This window comes from Bufo bufo, chromosome 2, assembly GCF_905171765.1.
Source record: "Bufo bufo chromosome 2, aBufBuf1.1, whole genome shotgun sequence".
Lineage (NCBI taxonomy): Eukaryota > Metazoa > Chordata > Amphibia > Anura > Bufonidae > Bufo > Bufo bufo.
Window position 1 is genome coordinate 343183538 of NC_053390.1, and position 25507 is coordinate 343209044.

At 39.5% G+C, this 25507-nt stretch overlaps 1 protein-coding gene across 1 annotated transcript in view; it reads right to left on the reverse strand.

Moving 5' to 3' along the window:
* The window catches only part of RORB (RAR related orphan receptor B), a 117245-nt gene extending 92201 nt beyond the window's left edge, over positions 1 to 25044 (reverse strand). Inside the window, exon 1 of the mRNA XM_040420310.1 lies at positions 24933 to 25044. Coding sequence (XP_040276244.1) covers positions 24933 to 24954 — 22 coding nt within the window. The 5' untranslated portion in view covers positions 24955 to 25044. The remainder of the gene's footprint in view (positions 1 to 24932) is intronic.
* Between the last annotated feature and the right edge of the window lie 463 nt (positions 25045 to 25507).

The following is a 25507-nucleotide window of genomic DNA, read 5'->3' on the forward strand; positions in this document are numbered from 1 at the left end:
TAGATCACTCTGTGTGTAATGAATCTGTATAATAAGAGTTTCACTTTTTTAATTGAATTACTGAAATAAATTAACTTATTAGATTATATTCTAATTTGTTCAGATGCACTTATATTCAATATGAATACAACATAGAATATAACAAAGACCAACCATCGAATCGAAAGGTGTGTGCAAACTTTTGACTGGTATGATATATGCATAAGAAACTGAACATTTATGTGATGTATAAAGAGTTTCTTAACAATGCATTATGTGTAATTCACAAAAGATTCTTATTTAAATACATAATGTAAAATGGTATTACAGTATATTTTGCTTTCATTTTGCAATTAATAGTAAGAAGTCTTTTATGCTGTCATTTGAAAACCCAGGCATTTCTACACCTCATCAAGCTAAACTTTTAATTGACGATTTGTAAAGACTAACGGGAAAATAATAGCTGCTTAAATACCATCAAGAGGAGAGCAAATTAACTTAACATAGAACAATGAATAGGTAATTACAAAATGTCAATCCTTGTTTACTTAATGGAACCCATGCAGAAAATAAAGTAGGTGATAAAGAAGTGTTTTTGGAAAAGAACATGGTGTCATGATGTACAGATACAACAATTAAAATAATTCAAGTCAACTAAGAGAAGACACTGATGAAACATACAATTTGTTGTGTAAAGGGGATAAATCAATTTAGGTTCCATAGGTTATCACTGTGGAAAGACCTAAGGAACGCGTACTGTAAGCTGAATTTAATTATTAAACTTAAAAGTAACCTGTCATGTTGAAAATATTGTCTGAGAGCAGAAGGGGCTGAGCAGATTGGTATATAGCTCTGTGGGAAAAGATTCAGTATAACTTGTATTTCATTTAAATGCCTGCTCATTCTGGGCTTTGAAGTCAAGGAGACAGCACTATCAATGATTGACAGCTATCTCTTTGTACACAGTCATAGAGGCTTTCAATCACTAATAGAACCGCCTCCTTGAATTCAAAATCCAGAAGGAGAAGGAATTTAACCCTTTCAGTACCAAGTCATTTTTCATCTCTCTGCCCAGGCCATTTTTAGCAAATCTGACATGCGTCACTTTATGCGGTAATAACTTTAAAACGCTTTTACTTATCCAGGCCATTCTGAGTTTGATTTCTCGTCAGATATTGTACTTCATGACAGTGGTAAAATTGAGTCAAAAAATTTCATTTTTTTATTTTTTTAAATACCAAATTTATCAAAATTTTGGAAAAATTAGCAAATTTCTATTTCTCTACTTTTATAATAGATAGTAATAACTCCAAAAATAGTTACTACTTTACATTCCCCACATGTCTACTTCATGTATGAATCATTTTGTGAATGCCATTTTATTTTTTGGGGACGTTAGAAGGCTTAGTTTAGAAGCAAATCTTGACATTTTCCCGAAAATTTCCAAAAACCCGCTTTTTGAGGACCAGTTCAGGTCTAAAGTCACTTTGTAAAGCTTCCATAATAGAAACCACCGAAAAATGACCCTATTTTACAAACTACACCCCTCAAGGTATTCAAAACAGATTTTACTAACTTTGTTAACCATTTAGGTGTTCCACAACAATTAATGGAAAATGGAGATAACATTTTAGAATTTCACATTTTTGGGCAGATTTTCCATTTTAATAATTTTTTTCCACTAGCAAAGCAAGGGTTAAGAGCCAAACAAAACTCTATATTTATTGCCCTGATTCTGTAGTTTACAGAAAAACACCTCATATGTGGTCGTAAACTGCTGTACGGGCACACGGCAGGGCGCAGAAGGAAATGAATACCATATGGTTTTTGGAAGGCAGATTTCACTGGGATAATTTTAAGCTGCCATGTCACATTTGAAGACCCCCTGATATAACCATAGAGTAGAAACTCCAAAAAAATAACCAATTATGGATACTACGGGATATGATGGCAGTTTTGTTGGTACTATTTTAGGGTACATATGATTTTTGGTTGCTCTATATTATACTTTTTATGAGGCAAGATAACAAAAAATAGCTGTTTTGGCTTTTTAGCATTTTTTTTTGTTGTTATTTACAATGTTCATCTGACAGGTTAGATCATGTGGTATGTTTATAGGGCAGGTTGTTATGGATGTGGCAATACCTAATATGTATACTTTTTAAACTTATTTATGTTTTACACAATAACAGCATTTTTGAATAAAAAAAATCATGTTTCAGTTTCTCTATATTCTGAGAGCCCCAGTTTTTTTAATTTTTGGGGTGATTGTCTTAGGTAGGCTCTCATTTTTGAAGGATAAGGCTACTTTCACACTGCCGTTTCTGGGTCCGCCGATGAGATCCGTTTCAAGGCTCTCACAAGTGGCCCCAAACGGATCAGTTTAGCCCCAATGCATTCTGAATGGATAAGGATCCGTTCAGAATGCATCAGTTTGGCTCCGTTCCGCCTCCATTCCGCTCTGGAGGCGGACACCAAAACGCTACTTGCAGTGTTTTGGTGTCCGCCTGGCGATGCGGACCCAAACGGATCCGTTCTGCCTTACAATGTAAGTCAATGGGGACGGATCCGTTTACATTGACACAATATGGTGCAATTGTAAACGGATCCGTCCCCCATTGACTTTCAATGTAAGTCAGGACGGATCCATTTGACTTACACTTAGACTTAGACTTTTTTTGACTGAGTTATGCAGACGGATCCGTACTGAACGGATACCAGCGTTTGCATTATAGGTGCAGATCCGTCTGTGCAGATAGGAGACGGATCCGCACCTAAACGCAGGTGTGAAAGTAGCCTAAGATGACGGTTTGATTGGTACTAGTTTGTGGTTCGTATGACATTTTAATAGCTTGGTATTACACTATTTGTAATGTAAGGTGACAAAAAATTGCTTTTTTGACATCGTTTTTATTCTTTTATTTTTATGGTGTTCACCTGAGGGGTTAGGTCATGTGATATTTTTTTTATAGAGCAGGTCGTTATGGATGTGGCAATACCTAATATGTATACTTTTATTTATTTATGTAAGTTTTACACAATGATATCCTTTTTGAAACAAAAAAAAATCATGTTTTAGTGTCTCCATAGTCTGAGAGCCATAGTTTGTACAGTTTTTGGGCGTTTGTCTTAGGTTGGGTATCATTTTTGTAGGATGAGATGACGGTTTGATTGGCACTATTTTGGGGTGCATATGACTTTTTGATCACTTGCTATTACACTTTTTGTGATGTAAGGTGACAAAAAATTGCTTTTTTGACACCGTTTTTATTTTTATTTTTTTACAGTGTTCACCTGAGGGGTTAGGTCATGTGGTATTTTTATAGAGCAGGTCGTTACGAACTAATATGTCTACTTTTTTATATTTTTTACATTTAACACAATAAAAGCATTTTTGAAAAAAAAAATCATGTTTTAGGGTCTACATAGTCTGAGAGCTATAGTTTTTAAAAATTTTTGGGCGATTGTCTGACTTATTTTTTTGCGATAAGGTGATGGTTAGATGGTACTATTTTGGGGAGCATATACCTTTTTGATTGCTTGGTGTTTCACTTTTAGTGATGTAAGGTGTCAAAAAAAAGTGTTTTTTTTAGCACAACTTTTATTTCATTTTTTGGACGGTGTTTACCTGAGGGGTTAGGTCATGTGATATTTTATAGAGCCGGTCGATACGGACGCGGCAATGCCTAATATGTCTACTTTTCTTTTTTCCCTATTTTTCACAATTTTATTTTACTTTATTTTGGGAAAAATACACTTTTTGTGTTTTTTTACTTGAAACTTTACATTTTTCTTGAAAACTTTTATTTTTTTAAACTTTTTTTTTACTTAATTTTTTTGTCCCACTCTGGGACTTCAAATTTTGGTGGTCTGATCCAATTTACAATGCATCACAATACTTCTGTATTGTGATGCATTGGCTATAAGTGTATTACATTACACTTACAGCCTGCTTTCCTGTGAGATCCAGGAGGTTGGATCTCGAAGGCTCTCTCGGAAGGCAGCCACAATGCTTAAGAAAGGCATCGGGCTGCCTTCGCTGCCATCGGGTCCCCGTCACAGCAGCACACTCCCTGCACGGACATCGCTCGTGCCGCAGTCAGCGCTGACCGTGGCCGTGCAGTGGTCAATGCGCCGACATCGGTGATTTCACCGATGCTGGCGCATACAGCAGGGGTCCGGCTATCAGTGACTGCTGGACCCCTGCCACGGATCGGGCGGGAACAGCTCCTGCACCTGCCCAATCAGCAAGATTTCCCCGATGCTGGCACATACAGCAGGGGTTCGGCTATCAGTGACTGCCGGACCCCTGCCACGGATCGGGCAGGAGCAGCTCCTGCACCCGCCCAATCAGCGCGCAGTACATGTACGGCACTGGGCATTAAGTCACGTCCAGTTGCGCCGTACATGTACGGCGTCGGGCGTTAAGGGGTTAAATAAATGAAGTACAAGTTAGAGTGCATTCTCATCAGCACTATAGGAGCAAAAGAACGAAAACAGAAGGGGAAGGAGAATGGAGCCTAACAGATCTCACTGACTAAAATAGGTTCAATAAGGTTTTCATTTGAGCGGACGTTTTTTGTTAGTGGAGAAAAAAGTCCATGCAGGACTTTTCTCTCCACTATATTTGATGAACTCTATGACAGAGCCCCCAAACAGAGCCTCTGACGTAGATGTGAATGTAGCCTTATGCTGAATTTTTTTCCTGCACATCTATATATCGAACTGCTCAGCTCCTTCTACTCTATAACATGCTGCCTGTAGATTAGACATAATTTTCAATGAGACAGCTTTTTTTAAAGTATAAAAATATGAGCCATACATATCTGAATAAGTCACATAAGTGCAGTGAGAGGCCAATGTTGACTTATGTGACATTTCTTTAACTGAATACACAGAAATACTTCTAAGCTTCAAAGCTAGTGGTAATAAATGTGATTGAGAGAGAATATCCATATATAACATGTGCAGTGTCCCACTGAAGAGCAGTGGTACACTGTAAAGGGGTTCACTAATATATTTTTATATATTACTATGCTTTTCATATTTTTTTGTGCACATAGCATTAATAAGCCATATTTAAAGCCACCACTAGATGGGGCTGGTTTCACCCTCTGTATATAGAGAGGAAGGTCTTCAAATCAGCCAGTCTAATCAAGTCATTTTTAAGTCTAGACAGCAAAGAGAACAGATGCAAAATGTTGAGTTGTCAGATCGGACAACCCTGGACCTAGGTAACAGCCAGGCAAAGCAAGAAAACACAAGAGAAAACCTACAAAAAGCAGGCCAGAAGAAAGAAAGAGGGGTACAGAATAAAGTTCTATAGAGGTTAATAGCATTACAAGAAGCTTATAGCCTCTACACCCATATTGTCCAGTAGTATAAAGGCTTCCAGCCCTGGACACGTATCAGTTTCAGAAATCTGGATGTACCCAATGACATGTGCATGAAGCCTAACTTAATTGGCTCTGTCTTGCTGACCAATTCCCATTACAACTTTCTGTGCGTTACCATTACTAATAGAGAAAAAGGTGAAAAAATGATAAAAAGTGAGAAAAATTAAAGAAGTTGTCCACTCTTTTACATGTGATGATGAATCCTCATGATAGGACATCACTATCTGATCTGCAGGTGTCCAACACCCGCACTCCTGACGATCAGTTGTTCTGCAGTAGCTTCGGCCCCAGAATTATACAGCTTTGTCCATTGTGCTATAGACAGAGCTGTTTACACCAGTACTGGTCCCATTAACTTCAATGGAAGAAGTTCTGCAGCAACCAACTCCATCCACTGGACAATGGATGGAGCAGTATAATTCCAGCTGATAACAGGAGGTGTGGGTTCAGACCCTCGTTAATCAGATAATTTCACTTGTGGACAACTCCTTTAAGGAAAGAAAAACTGTTCCCATAAACGGTTCCCATATAAAGGTTTTCTATTAAACACCTTAATTGTGTACCATCTTAACTGAACAAAAGAAACAGGATTATGAGAGGTCTCAAATCATATAATAGAAGTATGATGAAAGAAGTATGATAACAGATTAAATAGAAATTTCTTAAGCGCCTATTATAAGGAATATGGTTTCCATCTATCCAAGGTAATGCAGAAGATAAAAATTCAGCTATCTCTAAAACATGCTTATCAAATCATTTTAGTTAACTGCCTATGCACATTAGAGAAAACGAAATCTAAAATAGATGGTTTGAATTCATGCAAATTATTATTTGCAGTAACTGATAACTAGAGATGTCGCGAACATAAAATTTTTCGTTCGCGAATGGGCGAACCCCCATAGACTTCAATAGACAGGCAAATTTTAAAACCCACAGGGACTCTTTCTGGCCACAATAGTGATGGAAAAGTTGTTTCAAGGGGACTAACACCTGGACTGTGGCATGCCGGAGGGGGATCAATGGCAAAACTCCCATGGAAAATTACGTAGTTGACACAGAGTGTGGTAAGTTGAATTCGCAATGCGATTAATATAACCTGCATTAATCGCATTGCGATTACAACTTTGATCTGAGTTCCTAATGGTTGTATTGCTAGAATTGACAAATATAACGAATATAGCACTATATTCTCAATCTTCGTTATATATTCTAGCAATACAACCATTAGGAACCCAGCTCTAAGTTGAATTCGCAATACGATTAATATAACCTGTATTAATCGCATTGTGATTACAACTTAGTCAAATTTGTGACACTTCAGCTTCAGAATGAATCTAAGATGGATGCTTTCCTTGCTTTTTGATAGGAGGTGGGAGGGTCTGGGAGGGAGGGCATGCTGATTGGCTGGAATGTGTCTGCTGACTGTGAGGTACAGGGTCAAAGTTTGCTCAATGATGATGTATAGGGGGCGGACCGAACATCGCATATGTTCGCCCGCCGCGGCGAACGCGAAAAAGCTATGTTCACCGGGAACTGTTCGACGGCGAATAGTTCGGGAAATCTCTACTGATAACCCACCATAAAGGTGATTGCAATTTTTACAACTGGTTGATAATATGACTTTTTCTATTGAGACCTTTTTTATGATTATTTTCACTTAAACCCCCCCCAAAAATCACTTATTGTTGTCCATTACCCACGAAGCAATGCATTATCAACATCTCTCAAATGCCTTAATATTATAGTGATATTCCAACATGTCCAGGCATCTTTTTTTTTCTAATCAGACAGAATTTCACTCAAGGAATAATACAATTAAGCTTAGCGTTCATCTTCTATTCTTCAAAACCTCCTTTGGGGGGGGTGTTGTCTCATCTTATACATTGGTGACACATTGCTAGAATATGCCACCAATGTCTCATAGGTGCAGGTCCTACCTCTAGGATCCACACTAATCTCCAGAATGGGACCCTTTAAAGTGAGTGGAGAGCAGCCACGCATGCAGACAACCCCTTTAAGACCCAGCGGTTGGTTCAAAACACAGTTGAGGGACAAACCTTTCCATTATATTTTTTCTCTGTCAGTTCCACTCCTGGGTTTGGCTTATAAATACTGACACAAAATACTGATCAAATACTGACTGTGTAAAAGTGGCCCAGGTGCTTGAGTTGTCCTCTTCTGTTTAGCTGTCAAATTATTTTTGACTGTTTCTTAGGCTTTGTTCCCACAACATAAAATATCCTGGCATATGCTGCAAGTTTGTAGACCTGATGTATGCAATTGCATAACACACATTGCCTCCCATTGTAAAAAAAAAAGAAAAAAAAAGGGTTTTCCTATAGGATCTCATTGCGTTAGAATGTAGAGTTGGCTGCATTTTTCAATACAGTGAAATAAAAGTTATGCCAGCACATTCCTCCAAAATGTATACCAAAAGTTTACCTTTAACATAAACTTTGTGAACTTAGCCCTAGTTGTATCTGTACCATTCCCTGAATTTGTATATATCTATATAAAAAAAAAACATAAAGCGCCTCATGTGCAGTATCGCCTGGAAGGATGTGCGGATATAGGCACACAACAGTTGTGTGTTTTGTGGTCCGCAAATCGCATATCTGCAGAACATGGATGGCGTCCGTGTGCGTTTCGCAATTTGCGAAACAGCACGGACAGCCTTTAATATTACTGCCTATTCTTGTCCGCAAAATAGGACAGGTTATATTTTTTTGCGGGGCCACAGAACGGAGCTACAGATGCGGACAGCACACGGAGTGCTGTCCGCATCTATTGCGGCCCTATTGAAGTGAATGGGTCCACATCCGAGCCACCTATACTGCGGCTGGGATGCGGACCAAAACAACGGCCGTGTGCATGAGGCCATAGTCAAATATATGCACTTACCAGATACTGTTGTGAGCTGTTGTGATACTGTCGCTGGTCTTTAACTCTGTTTAAGAAAAAGAGGGAAGGAGGAGGAAAGAAAGGAAAGAAAGAAGGGGGGTGGGGGGAAGGAGAGAGAGGAAGGGAGGGGAGGAGAGAGAGGGAGAGAAGAAAAAAAGGAAAAAGATATACATAAAAAAAAGAAAAAAAAAAGGAGAATAAAAGGTAGGAAGGAAAAGAAAGACGAACGGGGAATGGCTCCAAAAGCAAGTATGCGTTCGGCAGACCTCTCTGGCCAGAAAGCGGCCAATAAATCTTTTGAAGGGACAAAAATAGATCAATTCCTAAGGTCCCCAAGGGTTAATACGAGAGGTGGACAAAAGGACACTAGCTCCCAAAAAAGATCTCAATCTTCTTAAAAGAAAGGTGGTGGACCTCGAAGATAGATCACAAAGATACAACGTGAGAATCCTGGGGGTTCCAGAGTGCGCCGAAGATAAGAACCCTACCCAATTTATTCAGATGCTGATCCTTGAGAATTTTGGGAGGGATCCTTTTTCCCCTTTTTGTTTATGATAGAAAGAGCTCATCTGGTCCCAGGTGGCAAACCAATCCCTGGGAGACAACCACGGACATTCCTTGTTAAGTTGCTGGTTTCAAGGGACAGAGATATGTTACTAAGAAGGGCGAGGGAATGTTCACCCGTTCTATATGATGGAAACAGATTGGCCTTCTTTCCCGATTTTTCAAAGGATATTCAAGAAAAGAGACGCTCGTTTATGACTGTTAAAAAGAGGTTAAGAGAAAGGGATATTAAATATTCACTTATTTTTCCAGCAAAACTTCGGATTATTTTTAAGGACACAACCTTATTTTTTGACACCCCGGATAAAGCCACGGATTGTTTTGAACGAAATGATATGTGACCTAACTGTTGTAGGGTTTGCTGGTAATAACAATTGGTAGAGGGTGTTTATACTCTCAACCTTTCTCTGTTTAGCTAGCGGGGAGGTGCCGAGCAGGGGGGAGTGGGAGGTATGGTCATAGGAGAGAGATCTTCTGCAATATGTGGTGGATTACCTGTATGGGAAGGTTGGGACTGGGCTGCGATGCGTCTCCTTTTTATTTTTCTTCTTTTCTATACACCTAATTGTTCTTTATAATGTCTATCAGAATTCTTGCCTGGAACGTACGGGGTCTGGGGGATAGAAGAAAGAGACAAGCAGTTTTTGATCTGACGCGGATCCATCTCCCAGCAATAGTATGTTTGTTGGAAACGCACCTCACTGGGGAGACCTCCAGGATGGTCGACAGGGGATGGGCTACGCACATGTATCACTCCACCTTCTCTAGCTATTCTAGGGGAGTTACTGTTTTTATACATAGAACGATTGATTTTGTGTGCGAGGCATCCTCTGTTGACCAACAAGGGAGATTTGTCTTCCTATACTGCAGGCTGATGGGGAAGACATGTATTTTGGCCTTTGTCTATATTCCACCTCCATTGTCCTTCTCAGTCCTCAACTCTTTGTTAACATTTATGGATAAATGGCCAGAGTGTCCAACACTGATTATTGGAGATTTAAACTGTGTTATTAATCCTGTGTTGGATAGGGTCTCTACGGGTGTCAAGGGAGACACTCCTGTTCAGGGGTCCCCCTTGGCACAGTTTTGTTCTGAGGCTGGGTTTGAAGATGTTTGGGGACATCTGGGCCATGGGAAAAGTGCTTTTTCATGCATCAGTAAATCAGGCAGATCCATGTCCAGAATAGACCTTGCCCTGATGAATAGAAAATATGTGAGATTGGTAAAACGAATGAAGTATGAGACAAGGTCATTCTCGGACCATCTATCCCTACTCCTTGAACTTTGTCTGACCCATGAGAAATATATAGAGAGGCCCCCATTCAGATTAAACCCTTATTGGTTATCAGTAATAAAGAGACATGAAATAATACAAAAGAAAATTAACCGATTTGGGGACATTAACTATGGCTTAGCAAAAATCCAGATGGTATGGGATACCTTTAAGGCCTATATGAGGGGAATAATGGTCAGTAACATTGCGAACCTAAGAAAGGAGTATGGGAAAAAAACTGAAAAACTTAGAAGAACTAGCGTCCTCAGCTACACAATCCTTCTATATAAATAAGACGGAGGAGAATAGGGAAAATATGCAGAAGACTACACAAGCATACTCTAACTTTTTGTTGGACAAGGCCCAACAAAGTTTATTTTTTAAGGTGCAAAAATATTTCACAGAGTCAGGGCGACCTGGGAAACTTCTATCTAGAGTGATTTCGAGCCAGAAATCCAAAAAATATATAGACATTGTCCGACTGGCCAATGGTAGAATGGTTAGTGGACAAAGTTCTGTAGAGAAAGCTTTTTTGGATTATTTCTCAGATCTCAATAAAGCTGAATCTAAGATTACAGATGAAATGATGGATTCTTATCTCGATGGTATTGTTTTCCCAACTATTACTGTGGCCCAAAAGAAAGCACTTGAGGTAGACTTCTCGATTCAGGAACTTGATGGGGCAATTAAATTATGTTCGGGTAATTCCACCCCCGGTTCAGACGGACTTCCATATGAATTTTATAGTAAATATAAGGAGATTATTCTCCCTAGATTGTTGGGGGTCTTTGCTGAATCGGTGGAGTATGGGAAACTGCCAGACTCAATGATGGAAGCTGTAATAACATTAATTCCAAAAAAAGGCAAGGACCCCACAGATCTGGGATCGTATAGACTGATTTCACTGCTTAATGCAGATGTAAAGCTCCTCGCAAGGATTTTGGCCACAAGACTCTCTAGGGTCATTTCCTCCATTGTCCATCCAGATCAGAATGGCTTTATTCAAAACAAGGGCACTCATCACAATTTCCATCGGCTCTTTGCCAACATACAGGGCCGCCCGCTCCATCCTGTCATTGGATGCCTCTAAGGCCTTTGACAGGGTGGAGTGGCGTTTCCTCTGGAGGGTTCTGACCAGGATGGGCTTTGGGGAAAGATTTATAAATACCCTTAAATTACTGTATAGATCCCCTACGGCGAAACTGAGTCTTAATGGGATCATGACTACTAGTTGATCTAAATAGAGGTACTCGCCAGGGCTGTCCACTATCTACATTGTTATTTGATATTTACATCGAGCCCCTAGCTCTGGCCATTAGGCAGGATGATCAAATTAAAGGATTTGGAACATTAGGAGTGGAAGATCATATCTCCCTATATGCGGATGATGTCCTTTTTTTTATAGACCACACGGAAATAACTCTCCCAAGAATCATCCGAATGGTTAAACTATTTGGTGAGGTATCTGGTCTTCACATAAATTGGTCTAAGACCAGTTTGATGCCAATAGACCCATTATCCCATAAGGAGGCCTTGATAACCCAGTTGGATGTTGTTGATACTCTTCAATACTTGGGCTTGATGATATCACCCAGGGTTGAAAACTTTGTCCAACTCAAAAATAGGGATTTGGTTGAAACTGCCTCTATCTAGAGCTGATTGAGTTTCACTGGTCAAAATGGTGATTCTACCACAATTCCTGTATGTGCTCAGGAATACACCTACCTGGATAGAAAATAAATATTTTAAACTCATGGAAAGAATAACTAATGATTTAGTGTGGGGAAGAAAACGAGTCAGGTTAAAATTGGAATATCTATACAAACCATTGGAATATGGGGGTTTAAACCTCCCCTACTTCAAAGGTTATTTTATTGTCACCCAGTTATTGATGTGTTATGAATGGAAAAATAGTGCACTTTTAAGAAGCCTAGTAGGGAGGTATTCATATAATAACATATTTACTCTTTTGGAATCTGGACTATTGATTAGTCAAGAGCGGGGTTATATAGAGACTACAAAACTACTATCTAAAATGTGGGCTACTACTAGAATATGGTTGAGGGTAAAGGGTTGACTTATATTCACGCCTCTTTGGCATAACGTTCATCTACAGATTTTAGATGGTATAGCAACGGATACATTTTGGCAAAAGAATAGGATTTTTTATATTTAACAAGTAGTTAAGGATAGAGAGATTAAGTCGTTCACTGAGTTATCACATAACGTAGAAAACCTCTCTTGGTTTAGGTATTTTCAGTTGCGGTCGGCACTATTCAGTCTGGATGATAAATCAATGTTGGATATACAGGGAGTGCAGAATTATTAGGCAAGTTGTATTTTTGAGGATTAATTTTATTATTGAACAACAACCATGTTCTCAATGAACCCAAAAAACTCATTAATATCAAAGCTGAATATTTTTGGAAGTAGTTTTTAGTTTGTTTTTAGTTTTAGCTATTTTAGGGGGATATCTGTGTGTGCAGGTGACTATTACTGTGCATAATTATTAGGCAACTTAACAAAAAACAAATATATACCCATTTCAATTATTTATTTTTACCAGTGAAACCAATATAACATCTCAACATTCACAAATATACATTTCTGACATTCAAAAACAAAACAAAAACAAATCAGTGACCAATATAGCCACCTTTCTTTTCAAGGACACTCAAAAGCCTGCCATCCATGGATTCTGTCAGTGTTTTGATCTGTTCACCATCAACATTGCGTGCAGCAGCAACCACAGCCTCCCAGACACTGTCCAGAAAGGTGTACTGTTTTCCCTCCTTGTAAATCTCACATTTGATGATGGACCACAGGTTCTCAATGGGGTTCAGATCAGGTGAACAAGGAGGCCATGTCATTAGATTTTCTTCTTTTATACCCTTTCTTGCCAGCCACGCTGTGGAGTACTTGGACGCGTGTGATGGAGCATTGTCCTGCATGAAAATCATGTTTTTCTTGAAGGATGCAGACTTCTTCCTGTACCACTGCTTGAAGAAGGTGTCTTCCAGAAACTGGCAGTAGGACTGGGAGTTGAGCTTGACTCCATCCTCAACCCAAAAAGGCCCCACAAGCTCATCTTTGATGATACCAGCCCAAACCAGTACTCCACCTCCACTTTGCTGGCGTCTGAGTCGGACTGGAGCTCTCTGCCCTTTACCAATCCAGCCACGGGCCCATCCATCTGGCCCATCAAAACTCACTCTCATTTCATCAGTCCATAAAACCTTAGAAAAATCAGTCTTGAGATATTTCTTGGCTCAGTCTTGACATTTCAGCTTGTGTGTCTTGTTCAGTGGTGGTCGTCTTTCAGCCTTTCTTACCTTGGCCATGTCTCTGAGTATTGCACACCTTGTGCTTTTGGGCACTCCAGTGATGTTGCAGCTCTGAAATATGGCCAAACTGGTGGCAAGTGGCATCTTGGCAGCTGCACGCTTGACTTTTCTCAGTTCATGGGCAGTTATTTTGCGCCTTGGTTTTTCCACACGCTTCTCGCGACCCTGTTGACTATTTTGAATAAAACGCTTGATTGTTCGATGATCACGCTTCAGAAGCTTTGCATATCTCACTATTTTTGACTTTTCTGAGCCTGTCAAGTCCTTCTTTTGACCCATTTTGCCAAAGGAAAGGAAGTTGCCTAATAATTATGCACACCTAATATAGGGTGTTGATGTCATTAGACCACACCCCTTCTCATTACAGAGATGCACATCACCTAATATGCTTAATTGGTAGTAGGCTTTCGAGCCTATACAGCTTGGAGTAAGACAACATGCATAAAGAGGATGATGTGATCAAAATACTCATTTGCCTAATAATTCTGCACGCAGTGTAGACAGTTCTTGCTTTTTAAACGATTGGATAAGGATGACACCCCTAAGAATTAAGATTTCAAATATATATAAACTATTACTTAAGGCACGGTTTTCAGATACACAATCACCAGGACAAAGGGCCTGGGAGTTGGATTGTCCAAATATACAATTAGAAGGGTGAGGGAATATTTTTACTAACCTAGGTTCACTATCCCATAATGTTCTAGTGCAGTTTAGTATTTGTCATAGATTATATGTTACCCCTATATGGCTAAACAAATGTGGGCTAAGAGATACATCCAAGTGCCCTAGATGTGATACCTTAGGTGCGGATTACCTCCATATGATCTGGACTTGTCCGGAACTTAGAGAATACTGGAATAGCATCAATAACTTTCTTATTTAAAAACTTAAAATACGAATCCCCTTTGAGCCACAATTGTTCTTGCTGAATGATTTCTCCATAATAAGTAGTCCCAAAAGATTCTTCTAGGTAGGATATTGTTGTTAGCTAGAATCTTGATCAGCCGGACCTGGTTTGCTAGTCATACTCCAGAACTAAACACCTGGATAAACTTAGTTAATAAGGTAAAAAAATATGAACAGATTCTTTATAGGCAGAGAGATGTAGACGAGAAGTGGATTAAGATATGGGATGGCTGGAAGATCTGATTGACTATAATATTTTATATGAAATGTATTTTTTTCTCTTTTTCTTTCTCTCTTCCTGTCTCCTGCCCCTTTCTTTTTGTTGAAGGGGGGTCGGGGGGGGGGGGGTGGACGCATCACAGGGCTGGGGTGGGGGGGAGGGGGGTTGTGTTGGGGGAAGAGGGAGAAGGAAAAAAGGTATTAACTATATTGAGTGTTTACTAAAAAAAATATTTTATATATTTATAAAGATACTTAAAAAAAAAAAACTCTGTTTTTGCTATTGTCCTGATGAAGGGGGTGCTCCGCCCTCGAAACACGCTGACCGTTCATCATAAAAATAAAGAAGAATCTCTTAAGACCATCGTCTACTCATCTGTATTGCTGGCAGCACCTAGAATGACATTTTTCCAGAAATTTGGATCGAAGTCAACTCAAAGTCAACTCAAAGTATTTACCACTAATTGTGATCAATTTTGTGAAAACCTAGCCCAGGCGTAATATTCTGCTACCATTAATAACACACAGCACAGTTTGTATGCCAAAAATATGTGTTTTTTTAATCAGTTTGGAGTCAGAGGGGGGTTCCTAACCCCCAACTGTTCAGAAGGGGGTGTAAATGTAACAGAAGTTAGGACCTTTAATGTGTTTGTATCAATATTCTCTTACTTGTCCATATGTGTCTGTCTGTGAATGTTTCTATCTAGTAATTAGATCTCAAACAGTTTCCCTAAGGCAGCATCTCTGATGGTAGTTAAGTATAGAATATCCACCATTACGCTGCAGTAGTTATGTAACTTGACAGACTGCCTGAATGTACTTACTTTCCTCTTTATCTACACAAGGGATCATCAATAATGGATGCTAATACAAATTGATTAGATTGTACTGGAGAAAGGTTTAAGTGAAATCAGAGTCAGATACATAAATACTGTAATAGTGTTTTTAACAGTGGCGGAATACAAAATAACACAAGCTACAGTGGATATAAAAAGTCTACACACCCCTGTTAAAATATTAGTTTCTGTGATGTAAAAAAATGAGACAAAGATAAATCATTTCACAACTTTTTCCACCTTTAATGTGACCTATAAACTGTACCACTCAATTGAAAAACAAACTGAAATCTTTTAGGTAGGGGAAAGAAAAAATATAAAAATAAAATAATATGGTTGCATAAGTGTGCACACCCTTAAACTAATACTTTGTTGAAGCACCTTTTGATTTTATTACAGCACTCAGTCTTTTTGGGTATGAGTCTATCAGAATGGCACATTTTGACTTTGCCCACTCTTCTTTGCAAAAACACTCCAAATCTGTCAGATTGCGAGGGCATCTCCTGTGCACCGCCCTCTTCAAATCACCCCACATATTTTCAATCGGATTCAGGTCTGGACTCTTGCTGGCCCATTCCAAAACTTTAATCTTATTCTGGTGAAGCCATTCCTTTGTTGATTTGGATGTATGCTTTGGGTCGTTGTCATGCTGAAAGATGAAGTTCCTCTTCATGTTCAGCTTTCTAGCAGAAGCCTGAACGTTTTGTGCCAATATTGACTGGTATTTGGAACTGTTCATAATTCCCTCTAGCTTAACTAAGGCTACTTTTACACTAGCGTTCGGGGCTCCGCATGTGAGCTCCGTTTGAAGGCTCTCACAAGCGGCCCCGAACGGATCCGTCCAGTCCTAATGCATTCTGAGTGGAGGCGCATCAGTCTGGCAGCGTTTGTCCTCCGCTCCGCTCAGCAGACGGACACCTGAACGCTGCTTGCAGCGTTCGGGTGTCCGCCTGGCCGTGCGGAGGCAAACGGATCCGTCCAGACTTACAATGTAAGTCAATGGGGACGGATCCGTTTGAAGTTGACACAGTATGGCTCAATTTTCAAACGGATCCGTCCCCCATTGACTTTCAATGTAAAGTCAAAACGGATCCGTTTGCACAATCCGTTTGCATTATCATAGTAATGCAAACGGATCCGTTCTGAACGGATCTAAGCGTTTGCATTACAGGAGCGGATCCGTCTGTGCAGATACCAGACGGACACGCTCTGAACGCAAGTGTGAAAGTAGCCTAAGGCCCCAGTTCCAGCTGAAGAAAAACAGCCCCAAAGCATGATGCTGCCACCACCATGCTTCACTGTGGGTATGGTGTTCTTTTGGTGATGTGCAGTGTTGTTTTTGTGCCAAACATATCTTTTGGAATTATGGACAAAAAGTTCAACCTTGGTTTCATCAGACCATAACACCTTTTCCCACATGCTTTTGGGAGACTTCAGATGTTTTTTTTTCAAAATGTAGCCTGGCTTGGATGTTTTTCTTCGTAAGAAAAGGCTTTCATCTTGCCACTCTACCCCATAGCCCAGACATATGAAGAATACGGGAGATTGTTGTTACATGTACCACACAGCCAGTACTTGCCAGATATTCCTGCAGCTCCTTTAATGTTGCTGTAGGCCTCTTGGTAGCCTCCCAGACCAGTTTTCTTCTCGTCTTTTCATCAGTTTTGGAGGGACGTCCAGTTCTTGGTAATGTCACTGTTGTGCCATATTCTCTCCACTTGATGATGACTGTCTTCACTGTGTTCCATGGTATATCTAATGCCTTGGAAATTCTTTTGTACCCTTCTCCTGACTGATACCTTTTAACAATGAGATCCCTCTGATCTTTTGGAAGCTCTCTGTGGACCATGGCTTTTTCTGTGGGATGCAACTAAGAAAATTTCAGGAAAGACCAACTAGAGCAGCTGAACTTTATTTGGGGTTAATCAGAGGCACTTTAAATGATGGCAGTTGTATGCTGACTCCAAGTTAACATGATTTTGAATGTGATTGCTTAATTCTAAACACAGCTACATCCCCAGTTATAAGAGGGTGTGCACACTTATGCAACCACATTATTTTACTTTTTTATTGTTTTCTTCCCTCCACCTAAAATATTTCAGTTTGTTTTTCAATTGAGTTGTACAGTTTATAGGTCACAAGTTCTGAAAAAGTTCTGAAATGATTTATCTTTGTCTCATTTTTTTTACATCACAGAAACCTGACATATTAACAGGGGTGTGTAGACGTTTTATATCCACTGTAGCTTAGACCATTACACAGTGTAACAATCAAACAATACTGAGATAAAATCATGATGTGTGGGGGTCATTAGAGGTGGTCACCTAGTACTCAGACTGTAACCTTTACTCCAATATTTGTGTGTTTTGACAGGTTTTATACCCAAGAGAACTGCTTGTGTGCAAACATTAAGAGAGATGTGCTGGCCGACATGCGGTTCCATCAGTCGTCTTTGTGGCTCTTTAGATCTCAGTGATGGATTTGTACGTTTATTTGAATAACAAAAAATGGAGAAAAGCAGACATATCTCTAGACATTCCCTCTGTGAATAAGACACTACAGGACTTAAAGCAAAATCAAATGTAAATGTACTTGAAAGAAATCATTTCTTTCCACCTCCCTTTATTCTATACACTTTATACTCCTCACACTGCACTGTGCACTATATAGAGAACAGCTCAGATACACTTTACACTGCGCTGTGCACTATATAGAGAACAGCTCAGATACACTTTACACTGCACTGTGCACTATAAAAAGAACAGCTCAGATATACATCACACTGTGCTGTGCACTATATAGAGAACAGCTCAGATACACATCACACTGCGCTGTGCATTATATAGAGAACAGCTTAGATACACATCACACTGTGCTGCACACTATAGAGAGAACAGCTCAGATACACATCACACTGTGCTATGCACTATATAGAGAACAGCTCAGATACACATCACACTGTGCTATGCACTATATAGAGAATAGCTCAGATACACATCACACTGCATTGTGCACTATATAATGAACAGCTCAGATATACAGCACACTGCGCTGTGCACTATATAGAGAACAGCTCAGATACACATCACACTGTGCTGCACACAATATAGAGAACAGCTTAGATACACATCACACTGTGCTGCACACTATATAGAGAACAGCTCAGATACACATCACACTGTGCTATGCACTATATAGAGAACAGCTCAGATACACATCACACTGTGCTATGCACTATATAGAGAACAGCTCAGATACACTTTACTCTGCGCTGTGCACTATATAGAGAACAGCTCAGATACACATCACACTGCACTGTGCACTATATAATGAACAGCTCAGATATACAGCACACTGCGCTGTGCACTATATAGAGAACAGCTCAGATACACATCACACTGTGCTGCACACTATATAGAGAACAGCTCAGATACACATCACACTGTGCTATGCACTATATAGAGAACAGCTCAGATACACTTTACTCTGCGCTGTGCACTATATAGAGAACAGCTCAGATACACATCACACTGCACTGTGCACTATATAATGAACAGCTCAGATATACAGCACACTGCGCTGTGCACTATATAGAGAACAGCTCAGATACACATCACACTGTGCTGCACACTATATAGAGAACAGCTCAGATACACAGCACACTGTGCTGCACACTATATAGATAACAGCTCAGATACACTTTACACTGCTCTGTGCACTATATAGAGAACAGCTCAGATACACCTCACACTGTGTAGTGCACTATATAATGAACAGCTCAGATACACTTCACACTGCGCTGTGCATTATGTAGAGAACAGCTCAGATACACTTCACACTGCACTGTGCATTATATATAAAACAGCTCGGATACACTTCACACTGCGCAGTGCACTATATAGAGAACAGCTCAGATATACATCACACTGCACTGTGCATTATATAGAGAACAGCTCAGATATATTCAACAATGTCCTAAACATTCACTCTACTATGTATATACAATAGACATAGTATTATCCAAATTTATTTAAATAAAAAAATGTTATTTTAAAATTTTGAAAATTTATCGGTGCTATGAGGTATGTATGTTTCCAAGAACATTGGCAATGCTTACATGAGGTTATAATACACTAATCAGTCTGACTCACATTCAGTCCAATTTCTATCCCCAGTCATCACACTTGTAGTTGTCTGATATACAGTGGGATGCGAAAGTTTGGGCAACCTTGTTAATCGTCATGATTTTCCTGTATAAAACGTTGGTTGTTACGATAAAAAATGTCAGTTAAATATATCATATAGGAGACACACACAGTGATATTTGAGAAGTGAAATTAAGTTTATTGGATTTACAGAAAGTGTGCTATAATTGTTTAAACAAAATTAGGCAGGTGCATAAATTTGGGCACCACAAAAAAGAAATGAAATCAATATTTAGTAGATCCTCCATTTGCAGAAATTACAGCCTCTAAACGCTTCCTGTAGGTTCCAATGAGAGTCTGGATTCTGGTTGAAGGTATTTTGGACCATTCCTCTTTACAAAACATCTTTAGTTCATTCAGGTTTGATGGCTTCCGAGCATGGACAGCTCTCTTTAAGTCACACCACAGATTTTCAATTATATTCAGGTCTGGGGACTGAGATGGCCATTCCAGAATGTTGTACTTGTTCCTCTGCATAAATGCCTTAGTGGATTTTGAGCAGTGTTTAGGGTCGTTGTCTTGTTGAAAGATCCAGCCCCGGCGCAGCTTCAGCTTTGTCACTGATTCCTGGACATTGGTCTCCAGAATCTGCTGATACTGAGTGGAATTTATGCGTCCCTCAACTTTGACAAGATTCCCAGTCCCTGCACTGGCCACGCAGCCCCACAGCATGATGGAACCACCACCATTTTATACTGTAGGTAGCAGGTGTTTTTCTTGGAATGCTGTGTTCTTTTTCCTCCATGCATAACGCCCCTTGTTATGGCCAAATAACTCAATTTTAGTTTCATCAGTCCACAGCACCTTATTCCAAAATGAAGCTGGCTTGTCCAAATGTGCTTTAGCCCACCTCAAGCGGCACTTTTTGTGCTGTGGGCGGAGAAAAGGCGTCCTCTGCATCACTCTCGCATACCTAGTCTCCTTGTGTAACGTGCGCCGAATGGTTGGACGATGCACAGTGACTCCATCTGCAGCAAGATGATGTTGTAGGTCTTTGGTGCTGGTCTGTGGGTTGACTCTGACTGTTGTCACCATTCGTTGCTTCTGTCTATCCGAGATTTTTCTTGGTCTGCCACTTCGAGCCTTAACTTGAACTGAGCCTGTGGTCTTCCATTTCCTCAATATGTTCCTAACTGTGGAAACAGACAGCTGAAATCTCTGAGACAGCTTTCTGTATCCTTCCCCTAAACCATGATGGTGAACAATCTTTGTCTTCAGGTCATTTGAGAGTTGTTTTGAGACCCCCATGTTGCTACTCTTAAGAGAAAATTAAAAGAGGAGGGACACTTACAATTGACCCCCTTAAATACTCTTTCTCATAATTGGATTCACCTGTGTATGTAGATCAGGGGTCACTGAGCTTACCAAGCCAATTTGAGTTCCAATAATTAGTTCTAAAGGTTTTAGAATCAATAAAATGACAACAGTGCCCAAATTTATGCACCTGCCTAATTTTGTTTAAACAATTATAGCACACTTTCTGTAAATCCAATAAACTTAATTTCACTTCTCAAATATCACTGTGTGTGTCTCCTATATGATATATTTAACTGACATTTTTTATCATAACAACCCACGATTTATACAGGAAAATCATGACGATTAACAAGGTTGCCCAAACTTTTGCATCCCACTGTAGTTCTGACTCTAACACCAGCCCTTTCTAGTGCTCCCTTTTCTTCTCCCTTTCATTCTTTGAAGAGAACACTTTCAAACAGTCTACAAACTATGAAATTTTGTTGTTTTTTTAAGCAAGTAGGAAGTCCCAAAGAAGATCGGTGACAGCACACACTTGCAAGATCAGATGTTTAGAAGAGCGTCTATTTCATCTAAGCCATGCAACCTATAGACCTTTCACACACTGTGTGGATTAAAGAGGAATTCTTCCAGTTCTTCCAAATTTCTAATCTGGCTGCTGTGTACTGCTGCTGATCTTCTTTGACACTTGGTATGACAGCATGAGTAAGACAGACCAAGCCAACCTGGTGATGTGCACTGGTATGAAATATCAACAGGGTGCTGCTTCAATCCAGTATTTTTCCTTACTAGTCAGTTTGATATAAATGGAAGGTCCATTAATGCCCACAATTGATGAGATAAACCTAATTTTACACAAAACCTTTACCCTTTGGGTTATTCCTAAATATACTTAAATAATTACACTTTTTCTAGAGAAGGGCTTCAGGTGGAACCCACCTTCTGTGATGTTCAAATGCACTAACGGGGTATATGGTCAAAGGGTTGTCCTAATAGGAAAATGTGGCATGTGCTTAGGTCACAATGCTGCTTGAATTCTGTCAAGAATAAACAGAACTCATCTCTAATTGTAAGAGTATTGTCCAGTAGGGCAACATTTTTAATGAAGTGCTAAGATTGGTTTTAAAAAATTACATGATGGATTTAAACCCTTACCAATCCCCCACTGCTGGTCCTTGCTGGTTTCATCTTCCTGATCTGGGCTTGGCACAAAGGAACTTGACTGCTCAGCCAATCATTGCTTACAGAGGTGATTTGCCTCAGCCTGTGATTGTCGATTTGGCCTTTCCTGGCATTCATTATGTATTGGGACCAGATCAGGAAATAGAGATCAGAGGGGATCTGATAATCATCTGAGCAGGATCAGTAGTGGGGGTATAGTGAGGGTAAATACCACTCTGAGTACTAAAAATGTTGCATCTCTGCACAACTCCTTTAAGATAAACCCCAGCATTTAGAAAATGTAGTTTACACTGAATTGTGCACCAAATATGCAGTGTACTCTCTCTAGAATTTTTTTTTTTCATGTATGTAATTTTTTTTTCCAAAGAACTTTGAATAGGTTAAGCAAAGATCACAATAATTCTGTAGTTTATCATAAGTTTTTAAGTGAAATTATAAAATATAATTAAAGTAAGGTTCTCTATTGCTATTTTTGATGAAAGAATAATTATCTATCAATAGGTAATAATAGAACTGGGATAATAAAAATACATACAGTCAGGTCCTTAAATATTGGGTCATCGACACAATTCTAACATTTTTGGCTCTATACACCAAATTAAAGCTGACAGTCTGCAGTTAAAGCACATCTTGTTTGTTTCATTTCAAATCCATTGTGGTGGTGTATAGAGCCAAAAATGTTAGAATTGTGTTGATGTCCCAATATTTATGGACCTGGCTGTATGAGGTGGTTCATGCTCATTATAAAATCTCTGGTTCGGTATGTATCACCATGATTTGCATAGATAGAGGATGTCATGGAAAGAAAAATGTGCGACAGATAACTTATTTAGAAACATGCCACATAAAACTGACTTTTCCCGTTGTGCAATGCTTTGTGTGTATCTCCTGAGGCTTTCCTCTTTCAGTGGTGAGTTATTTAAGATGAGTGATGGATAACTTAACACAATTCAGACGTCTTCCTTTCCTTTGCTAAGGATCAGGTGTGGGAAGAACTGCATGAATACTTAATGGGAGGAACGCAGTTATAGGTGAGAAAGTTGATGTGCGATCTTTGATCATAGAACGTATTAATGCTTAATCCTTTGTTATTGACATAAAAACCATTCTGCTCTTGTTAATTGTTACGGCATGGACAAAGTCCAAGAGTTCCTTGAATGTCTTCTGTAGACCCGATGAAGGGATAATCCTGTTTGTGTCTATTAATTGCACTTTTCGACGTGTATTTTTTCTTAATTCGCTGAAAGTGCAAGCCTCTGTGCTAAAATGATTTGCCCGATTTTCGTTTCAAGAGCATTCAAGGACAAAGAGAAAGCTTCTTGTTTCATTCTGGTTTTATCTCAAGCCCCTCCCGACTCTTACATTGGTAAAGAGATTAGCTTGTAAAGCATTAACTCTCTTCTCATGAAAATCCAAAAAAGCAAGTATTGACAACTTGATCACATCAAACTTATCACATAACCTATTACAGGTAAAGTACAACGCTATATTCCATATACTCAGACAGTCGAGGGTTACATTCACTGTTAGAGGAAGTCCAGTCCTTTTTTCCTTGCTCTAAACACAGCGCTGCTCTGCAAAGCAGCATATAACTCATTAGCACAATCTTGCTAATTGAATTTGATTTAGTGTCAACACTGTCACGGTCACATAGCAGCACACCAATAAAATTTCAGTTTGGCTTGCTGTGATCATTAAACCCAGTTATCTAACAACAGGAGCTTGGCCTCTGTGCTGTAGGTTGTCAGATCAAACTTGCCTGAACATTGGATTTTTACCCGGAGGCACATTGGGGAGAGGGAAGCTATTATTGCTTTAGGTTCCCTGGAAATTATTAGGACATTTCAAAAATTCTAGATAAAGAGCTGAGCTTATTGCCACTTTATGCTGAGATCCCTATTATTATCAAAGGCATTCTCTGGCTGCTAGATAAAGCCTCAAAATGTATTACCATAAGGGTGAAAGGAACATGGGGAACATACTTGGTAACATTTTCTGTGTCTTTATGCTCTTTTACTCAATATCTCTTCTTCTATTATATCAGGCATGGCCAACATGCGGCTTTCCAGCTGTTGTAAAACTACAACTCCCACCATGCCCTGCTGTAGGCTGAGAGCTGTAGGTAGTCTGGGCATGCTGGGATTTGTAGTTTTGCAACAGCTGGAGAGCCTCAGGTTGGCCATTCCTGTATTATATTTATATGTATTTTATGCTACTAAGGAAATTACATCTCATAGCGACCAACAATTTTAAAAATACTTTTTACAACAACCTTAAAGGGTTACAGTTATTGATGACATATCCACTGGAAAAGTCTTCAATATTAGATCGGTGGGGGTCTGACACCAATGAGTTGTTTCAAGCCGCCACTGCCCATGAAAATGGAGGCAGAAAGCTCTGTACACTATGAAGTGGCCAGGCTGGGTACTACAGCTCAACTCCCATTCCACAAATCAGTTATGGCCTTAAAGGTATCCCAATGAAAGCATTTTCAGACATGTCAACCAGGCATTTCAAAAGGTCATACTGGTGAGATTAGGATGAGGTGGTCTACAAGCTTGTTTTCAACATGGAAACCTTACCACTGGAACCAATGGATATTCTGGAAACCTACAGAAGTTTTTATAAATGGGAACATGGAAAAAAGATATTATTTCCAATATTGAAAGTGAAGCAAGTATTTTTAGATCAGACTAATATTAGAGCCAGGTCAACGAATGTTTCTGGCATAAAAACCAATACACATACGGGTTATAAAGAAGGGTTGAAATCATGTACTGCATTTATCACCTCAATTATGAAGTCACCCATTCTAACCTTGATCTATAACTGTTATAGCTAGCTGAGATATGAAATATGGTTATTACCTTTAAAGAGGACCTGAAACATCCAACACAAACTCTATCCTTCAGAATCCATTATGCAGCTTCATGGATTCTTGGCCTTCTTTTTCTCTAAAATCCCCCACCCCCGTTCCTGAACAATCAGTCCTGTTAGATTTGGTGTCCATAATAATGAGAGCATACGTTGTCAATGGGGTGGTCACTACCATGTGTTTCTTAAAAATGAACCTGTCACCATGAAAGTACAATGTAAGCTACAGGCAGCATGTTATTGAGCAGGAGGAACTGAACAGATTGATATATTGTTTTATGGAAAAAGATTCAACATAAATTGTAATTCATTTATTTAAATTCCTGCTCATTCTGGGCTTTGAGGTCAAGAAGCCAGTCCTATCAATGATTGACAGCTTTCAATCTATGACTTTGCATACAGAGATATCTGTCAATCACTGATAGGACCACCTCATTGATTATAGCATGCTGCCTGCAACTCAAACACCATGTTCAACATGACAGGTTCCCTTTAAAGGGAAGTGAACCAGAGTGCTTAGACACTTCCAAACCAGCTCAGACAGTGGCGCTACCAGCATGATCTTGTG